General features: G+C 36.7%; 1 protein-coding gene across 2 annotated transcripts in view; it reads right to left on the minus strand.

Moving 5' to 3' along the window:
* pacs2 (phosphofurin acidic cluster sorting protein 2) overlaps positions 1-9,396 on the minus strand; it is a 107,483-nt gene that overhangs the window by 4,257 nt on the left and 93,830 nt on the right. Inside the window, exons 19-24 of one of the 2 annotated variants that reach the window (XM_008285533.1) lie at positions 8,728-8,760; positions 4,044-4,086; positions 3,877-3,919; positions 2,790-2,925; positions 1,488-1,708; positions 1,140-1,253 (exon numbers count right to left, since the gene is read on the minus strand). In XM_008285533.1, the coding sequence (XP_008283755.1) occupies positions 1,140-1,253; positions 1,488-1,708; positions 2,790-2,925; positions 3,877-3,919; positions 4,044-4,086; positions 8,728-8,760 (590 nt within the window). The remainder of the gene's footprint in view (positions 1-1,139; positions 1,254-1,487; positions 1,709-2,789; positions 2,926-3,876; positions 3,920-4,043; positions 4,087-8,727; positions 8,761-9,396) is intronic. The other variant, XM_008285534.1, reaches the window with a different exon arrangement.

Below are 9,396 nucleotides of genomic sequence, written 5' to 3' on the forward strand. Positions count from 1 at the left end.
TTGAGTTCTACCCATTCTGGTTTTTCATAGATTTATGATTGGAATTATAATTATTTTTGGAAATATGATGAAACCTGCTCAGTCAAAATGTGCATACAGCGATTGTAACGTTATATATTACAGCTTCTGGCAAGTCTCTGGTTGTATCTTTGACTTCTTCTCTTCACAGAGTTAGTGCAGTACAACTAAATTTGTTGTTTGCTTTCTGACATTATTCCAATTACTTTGCATAAAACACCACTTCCACTGGCACCAAAACAGCCCCAGAGCATGATGCTGCCACCACCATGCTTCACATTAGATTGGTGTTCTTGGGGAGAAGCTATAATATATAATATCTGGATTTCTGTATGTATATTTACATGTTTGATAAATCTATTACAAACCAAAATGGGTCAAAATGTGGTCCAATGATTCCATCAAAGCAAACCAATAGTTGGAGGAAACTGAAGACTTCCATCATATACATGGTCTTTATCAGTGTATGTAAACTTTGGTTCAAGATTAAACATGTTAATTACTAAACTGCTGCACTGCAGTATTGAAAGTGCGCAGAATACAAAAGACTTTATGTCATTAGTATGTAGTGTAATTTCATACCACATGCTGGTTTAACAGTAAAGTTAATTATGCTACTTGTTGAGGCCAAAAAAGTGACAAAACCAACTACAGTATACTGAAAGGTAGCAGTAAAATTAGCTAAAAGTTAAATCAGTCGTGTCACAATAAAATATAGACCCAAATGAACAACTTCCTGGAGACATATTGATATAAAAACTAAATAAAACAGAAAAATAACAGATTTTTGTGTCTCTCAGGCTATTCGGTGGTGTATTTTTAACATCTACACTTTTTAAAAACACAACGTATTTCCAGGATTTATCAAAAATGAGCATTTTTTTGTTAAAATGACTGAAGTTCAACAATAAATGACAACACTCTCTCCTAAAAGCTTCCGTATATTGTTTTGTGTCAACATTAGCTGGAGATAAGAGCAGCTTTTTGTGCTATAATCAACTGCTACTGCTGCGTTTCAACAGTCAGCTTGTAAGAATCAGAAAACCAGAACACAGAAACATCTGCGGTCCGTCTGAGGAGGAAGAGCAAAACCGGGGAAGGAGGCCTGTGCTGGAAATTACCTCTCAGCATGGTCTGCTGGTGCTTGGCAGTGCAGATGAGGCGGCTGATGCCCTCAATCACTTGACTCTTGGACTCCACCTCCTTGTCTTTGCTCTTTTTTGGCAGGAACATGACTGGCAGAAGGGAACAACAGGGATGCACACTGTGAGCAAATGAGGGATTCAGAATCGCTGCGGCCTCTGAGGATTAAAACGTGATGACATTTGGCCGGTTTTTGTGCAACGTTTGTGGTCAGATTGTGAAAGACTGGACGTGTTTCTTCGACATGTTTTTTTGGTTTATTGGCGTTTTAAAGGTTAAGTTTTACGAATTGCACCTTTAAGGCAAGCAAACATTGCACAGCGTACCCTTCTTGTTCTTCTCCTTGGTCACCACAGTCATGGACATGGTGGGCTGGGGGCTGGGCTCAGCGCCCCCCAGTGGCAGCCGGCTGACCTGCAGCGAGCGGAAATTGCACTTCAGAGTGTTTTTGGAGGAGGAGTCCCGCTTCTCCACGTCTTTCTTCCTTTCCGTCGGAGCCACCCAGTAATCCACCTGCAGCCCCATCAGCTCCGCCTGACCGCCAGAACTGCAGGAGGAATCAGCAAAGAAGATGCTGTGGAAGTTGTTCTGTTTCAAACAAAGCACTGCAAACATTTCACAAGAGCTGGATGTGAGATTCTGTGCAGGAAACAGCAGTTTAACTCAAACTCTCTTTTAAAAGTATGTTTCAAATGAGAGAGATTTGTCATAAGCTTAAAATATGTATGTTTAGAACACCAGAGTCAGAACTAATCTGGAAAAGAGATGGATTTTGTTTTGTTAAAGGACCGAATTTAAGAAAATATTCAAAGATAATGTTGTAAATAAGTGCAAGATTTTAGTCTAAAATGGTCCTTTGTGTTAACATACAATGCTTTGTCTTTTTTTGGGGGATAATTTTACAATTATTTAATGACTTATTTAAACTGAATATTCTGTTTAGGGGTCGGCACACAAAGCTTTTGGTTTTCAGCACCTTTTGAGTCTTGTTTACTTTATTCAAGGTTTGCTGACATTTTTTTTTCTCTTTTGTTGTGTACTCTGGGTCGACAACATTTCCATATTCTTGCACGTGCATCAAAAGAAAACAAAACAGTTACACATTTTTAATCAGTAAAGCCAAAATAAAGTGAAAAACTCATTAACAAATTTCCTACTGTACAATAAAACTCATTTGTTAACCTGTAAAGGCAAAGTAACTCTGTTCATTGTAAGTAATTATATGACGACCTGAAAGAAAAATCTCGCATGAATCTATTATTTCAGTTGTTTTGTTGTTAGATTATCATGCATGTTGCTGCATCTGCTTAAAATCTAATAAAACAAATTTAAAAAGCTTCTAAGAGATCATATGAACATTTTGGGAAATGTCAGATTTTGTAAAGCTGGAACCAGTTTGTAAAATTAAGACTTCTGAAAGGAATTTTACAAAATCACGTGTATTTTTCAGCCTCATTTTCCTGCCATGAACCAGTTTCTTCTTGTCATATAAATATAACATGTCTCAAATTTAAAGAGGAAATCTCTACAAAGTTAAAAAATTGAAGCTATACAGTTTTCTCTATATTTTACAAGAGCACAAGTGAAAAAAAACAAACACATAAAAAGCTGCTAAATGCATGTTGTACCTGTAAGCACAGAAGCTGGTGTTGACGGAGGGAGAGGAGGGCGGTGTGGGCGACGCCTCCTTCAGAGCGGGGGACACTTGTGGAGGTGTGGAGGACAACAGCGACGAGCTCAGAGGAGCCGCGTCGTCAGAGTCTCCTGAGGAAGGAAGCAAGGTCCGACTGAAACCACCGGGAATGAACGCACCCTTGAATATGTCCGACACGATCAGCAGTTTGTGGGAACGGAACTAACTCCAGATGTTGACACAGCATCATCCTCACAATCAGCGAACTGCTAACAACTGAAATTTGAAAGTTGGGACCCCTCACAGAGATTCTAAGATACTGTACAGCTGAGGGGTTGTGAGATGATGAATTATTATTAATTACGAGTTTTGTGAGGATCCAGCCTCCTAAATCAAAAAATGAACCAAAAAACTTGCATAGAAATCGCTCATATTTGTCATGATCACCTTCTATAAAGACAACATCGACTGTAAAGACAATCTTTTGGCATCTGTTGTGAATTAATTATGTCATTTCTAGCCAGAAAAAAATCCACTGGTCAAATAAAAACTCTCCATAAATCTAAATTTGTAGGTTAATTGACAGATAAAACAAATATTACAATGTTTTTGACCTGATCATTTTAATTTATTGAGAGTTTGGGGGCTGCATATCACTGAATTGAGAATATAGTTACATCTAAGAACATTACAAAGAATGATTGCAATGTAAATGTCACCATGCAGCTCAGTGTGTGACGTTGTCTGATGACGCTTTAAGAGTCTTTATGCAGGTTGCAGTCTGTGCATCCAGGTAATCCTAAATTCTTCAGTAAAAGAAACTCTTTTTTTGTCTCTTGAGGATGTTTCACCTTCATCCAAGATGCTTCTTCAGGTCTAACTGACTGATCCAGGTATTAGTCTCATCCCCAAACCATAGTGTGAATGGTTGTGAAACTGCCTGATGAGGGATCTCAGGACTGCATTATTAGTACTTGATAAGTGACGTTGTAGACTATAACAGCCAGATGAACATCCTACTGGAGCACTTTTGTGTTTGTTTTAATGCTAAATGTCGACAGAACATCCAAACTGTGGTGTACCTGATGTTGCAGACGTTTGCTCCACAATGCCAACTTTCACCATCTGCAGAATGAAAAGAGGAGGGAAAAGTTAGTTTAACTCACACTGACATCTCTAACGGCCTCATAAATCTAAAAAGAATAAACCAAAGTACAGCGAATACTTTAGTCGAAATGCTTCTGCTTACCCCAATGAAAGGGATGAACTTCTGACAGGAGTCCTCGTCGGGGCTGTGGGGAGGCAGGAGAGCCCAGAGGAGAGTTCAGGTAACAAATAAAGGCAAAAAGGACATAAATGAGCAATCTAATGGATTCTAAAGGGCTGTGGAAGGTAGAAGATCATACAGATTACAGGTTAAGGAAATGGCTTCTACAGGTACTACCGCTGAGATCTAGTCATTAGTAGCTTCTACATGTTGACTTTGAAAGATTTCCAGTGGAAATGTCTTCCTTTGCATAGAAGCTATGCAAAGCCCAGCTGCACATGCTGCTGGGCTCAAACCTCAATTTAAACAGATTGTACTCCCCGTCTGCGGGTTTCTGATCGTAGCTGGAGAAGCGAGAGAGCAAAACATGCAAGCTACCGGCCGATTTGTGGCCTCGAACAAGCCGCTGGATCAACCTACACAGAGTCAGGAGGGCATTCAGGAGGCAGCAAGGGGAACCACTAACACTAGACAAGTGGACGAGAAGGAAGAGCACCAACCTAAGACCCCCAAAACCTCTCATGCACGACCTGTGAGCGGCGGTGCATCGCTACGCTTTACAAGCAGTCTACAGTGTGAACTATTTTCCCGGCGACGCCCAAGAAAAATAGCCTGAATGGAGCTCTACTTCTAAATGTACCAAAAAAAGACGTTTGATGATGTGAGAGGTTGTTGCTCTTGCCTTGAAGAAACCTGCCATCGCCCCCCCAGGGAAGAAACAGACAGACTACGGAGGAGGGGGGAGATAAAAGAGAGAAGACAGTGTGCAGAAGGTAACAGTTTGATTTCCCAACACAACACATCTCGATTCAGATTCAGAGCAGCCAGAGAGAGAGAGAGAGAAAGAAGCCGCATGTCTGCCTGGTATGTGAGCGATGTTACGTTGGCCTTGCAGAGATGGGTTCATGACGGAGCGCAGCGTTCCGTCATCCACGTACCGGATCAAATGTGTGATGTCATTAGTTAGACGTTGCACATGCATGTCGATCCGTGTGGATGGACAGCTGAGTGATGGACATGCAGACGGAACGACTCCAGGTCTCATTATCTTGTTAATTACTATGAATATTAGCTTTTCTTTATTATTAGAAACCCTTGCTGGAGGTTTTAAATGTTTTGGAGCTGACATTTTATCTCTTTCATTTATATGAATCCTCTGAACTCAAAGCAGCTTCTGGGTGTTTTCTGCCTCCTGTCATATTTTCTACTCACTGTGGGATCATGTTTCACCACAAATATAAAATCCTGCACCTCGAACAAATAGCACAATTACAGCTGGAAGCAAAGAGAACTCTAAAATGTTTTCTGTGGAGTGTAGAAAAGTTATAACGCCATCAATCATAAAAAGCAAAGAATGAAGGTTAAATTTGTTGGCGTACTTATTTTACATAAACTGAAAAAAACAACTGGTATCGGCAACATTTTGTCCACAGGTGTTACCAAAAAAGGGAAAAAACTGTTGATTAATATGGACGTTTTTAGTTTATTTCCAAAGGTATTGCTCTGTGAACACAAGCTGCAGTTCAGCTACATTTTTGTCATGTGTTGGTCGCAGCTGAGTTACTCATGATGACATTTTTATTTGGTCACAGCAAATTCTATATTTTGGGAAAATTTTAGAATAAAAAACTCAAAATTGTCTTCTCTGCAATATACCAGATTTAAAACACCATACATCCAGAAAAAAAAAGTCTGGTCACTGCAAACTCTATATTTTTTGGCAAATTTTGGAACAAGGAAAAAATATCTTCTCCATAAATCCTTAAAAAAAAACCAAAAAAAACAAAAAGAAAAAACGTTGAATTTGATTGCTTATTTGTTTAGAAATTTTTAAAAAACAAAATAAAATATTGGAATCGACATGTGCAGCATTGTCCCAAGTATTTAGGTACACTATAAAGATATTTTCCGATTTATATTTTTAATTGTTTTCAATAATTTCGTCCTCTCTGCTGTGTGTAAACACATCCTGCAGTTCGGCATGATTGTTGAACACAGCTGAGTCAATAACGGCTGTGCAAATGTGCGAATGATTACAGAATTTTTTGTTTTGTACAAAATCTGGCTCCAGCAAACACTGGATTTTTGGCATTAAAAAAAAAAAAAGTAGAATTTTGATGAAATGTCACAATTTTAAATGTAGTTTTTCCCTCAGAATGGCACAAATGAGCAGTTCAAAGGACGTCAGACGGTTTAAAATCAGACAATTCTTTCTGTTTTTACAGTTTTTGGATTAATTAAATAGTTTAATTTGGGATATTATTATAAGATAAAATACCTTTTAAACCTGTCATCAGGTTTGGTGGTTCAGAGGGTCAACATGCTGTTTCTTAACACTATTTATGTTGTTTGAACAGTTCTTAGTTCTTTATATAAAGTCTTTATGGCTCCATAACCTCTAAACATCTTCCTACTCATTTCCATGTAATAAAAACAGAGACAGTGTTAAATTTGTTCACTTTCAGTTAATTAATTCCACTTATTTGCTGGAGTGTCCTCGAGAGTCTTTGAGTGGGTCCACAGCCCGACGCTCACACATGGAAACCAGGGCTGCAGGCGAGCTCAGATTTACTTAAAGAGAGAAGAACGTTTTACATAATGGATGAATATCTGCTTGTGTTTGCTCAGATTTGCTTTCAAGGACGTTTCCAGTCCTCCTCGTTCCTTTTCACATAATTAGCACCAGACTGTTTCAGGAACCTACTGATCTTAACACATGCTGGTAGACGTGCAGCGTACAGGTCTGAAACAGGCCCAGTAGCAAATTCAACCAAGCATGTGACTGAACTATGTTAATTAAGGAAGGAAGCATCGTTATGACAGTGTGCACGGTTCCTACATGTAACAGGACAGATAACAGACAGACATGAATGGCCAGAAGCACAATGAAGAAGAAACAGCAGGAGGGAAAAAAAAACCAAAGGAGGGCTGAGCTGATTGGATTTGGTCTCCTGTCACTTTAACAGCACGTTTTTCCTTCAAGATGAAGCGAGTCGAAACACAGAAATGTCTCTTTTCTTGTTGATCAAATGCAGCATAAATGCTCAGGACGAAAGATGTGTTTGTTGTCGAGACTTTGAGGAGAAGCTTAATAATTCAGTTTACTAATCAAACGCTCCATCATGTGGTTTTAGTCAAGTCAATTTATTATCATTCATAAAGTTCATTTAAAAAAAACAGCTGTTGAGACAAAGTGCCGTCAGGTAGAGAAATAATAATAATTTTACTAATGTACCTGGTTGATTTAAATATTAAGTTTAATATCCTAAAATATGATTAATTATAGAAATGTACCTGACTAAATATTAAATCGAAGACCCTACAGTATTAATAATAACACATTACCAGACTAATGTGAGATCCTGCTATATTATTTATTATATACATTGACTTAAGTAACATACATATCTATAATTAAAATTGCAGAACCTCATTAATTCTACAAATGTAAAACTAATTCTAACATTATTGCAAATATCCTCCGTGTATAATTTATCACATAAATTTACCCGACTCATTTCAATATTATGAATAAGAGCATAAAATATCATTAATAATACAAATTTACCTGAATAATTAATTCATAACTTCAAGACTCTGCAGTTATTTATTATATTCATTTATCTGTCTAATTTAAATAATACATTTAAGACCCTACAAATTAGTCATAACATTTTCCAGAATATTTTAAATATTTCTGATTAAAACTGGACAATAACTGGTTAAAAAAACACCTGGCAAAATTAATCATCAAATTCAAGACCCTATGTTTGTTTTTAATTATACAAATGTATCTTACTATTTTAAATATCAAATTTAAGATACTAGAAATGATCTATAATTTAAAGCATTTAACATAAATACTAAATTTGAGACTACACGTTTTCTTAATTATAAAAATGTATCTAATTTAAATATTAAGATACAAACCATAAAGTATTATTAATTATACACATTTTTCCAATAAGTCTAATTAATAAGAGCCTACTATATTATTTATTACAGATATTTTACTAATTTAAATCATACAATATCATTAATTATGCACATTACCTGACTAAATTAAACACCAAATTTAAGATCCTACTGTATTATTTATGACATAAATGTACCTGAATCATTGAAATACTAAAGTTCAGACACTACAATAATAATTGTTGTACAAATTTATTCGATTAATTCAAATATTACAGTAAAAACTTTGTTATTAATTAAATTTAGCTGACTAATTTGAATATTAAGGTTAAGATTCAATAACTTATCATTTATTTTAGAAATCTACTTGACTAGTTTAAATATTATTGATGATTTTGTGTTTTTAATGCTGCAGGACATGAACTGCACGACCCTGGATGATAACAGCTTTTACAGAAAACCTGCTTTTCAATCACTTGGACTTTCTGCTTTTCCTGTTATTGAGGAAACTGTTTACATCAACCACAACTTCATGTGAACAAAAAGGACAAAGCAAATGTCTCAGCAGGGTTCAAAAAAGGTTGATTTTTGAATCAAAACTTGGTCTGATGCACGAAAACACTTTGCGGGCGGCTGTTAAAGTGTCAGGATCCGACAAAGACCCGAGAAGGTTGAGGAGGGGAAACGGCAACGACACACAGAAAAGCGCATGAATCACAAGGCTACATGAGAACTCAATCGACCACAATACCTTACTGCAAAATCAAAATGAAAGCTCTTTTTCCTTCAAAGAAAGAAAACATACAACAAAAGGATAAAAACATGTTATTCACACACACAGTGATGGAGAGACAGTGATGCTTAGAAGACAGACTCCCACACAGACACACAACATTAGTGAAACTCTGACCTCAGATTATTTCAAAAGGGGGTTGAAATGAAAACAGAATGTACTTTATTTTACATTATGATCCTGCGCGGACTTGTTAAAGCATCACCTGTGTGTAGATTACTGATAATTCAGTCTTTCTAACCGAGCTGCAGTTAAACTAAGCAAACTGTGTGTTGCTGATTTGACATTTTAGCAGCTATGTGACTGTTAAATATCTATTTTACTCCCTTGAATGACTGCGTTGTACATCTTAAGGAGGCTTGATGCAAAAGTTCAGGGATTCCCTGCATTAGAACAGTGGTTCTCAAACTTTTTGTGCCACGACCCCCAAGATAACATAAGCTTGTGTTCTTGACCCCCAGTTTGAATTTTTAATATCTCATGAGTAATAACTTTGTTGTTCATGCATTAATGCGTTAAAAATGAATTTGTTAATTCCACAGATTAATCTCTTTACATTAACATGTTAATTTTCTTTTAAATGAATGAATAGATTAAATTTATTTTGAACAAATGAAAGGGAAAAAA

This window comes from Stegastes partitus, unplaced genomic scaffold (genome assembly GCF_000690725.1).
Source record: "Stegastes partitus isolate 25-593 unplaced genomic scaffold, Stegastes_partitus-1.0.2 Scaffold407, whole genome shotgun sequence".
Taxonomy (NCBI): domain Eukaryota; kingdom Metazoa; phylum Chordata; class Actinopteri; family Pomacentridae; genus Stegastes; species Stegastes partitus.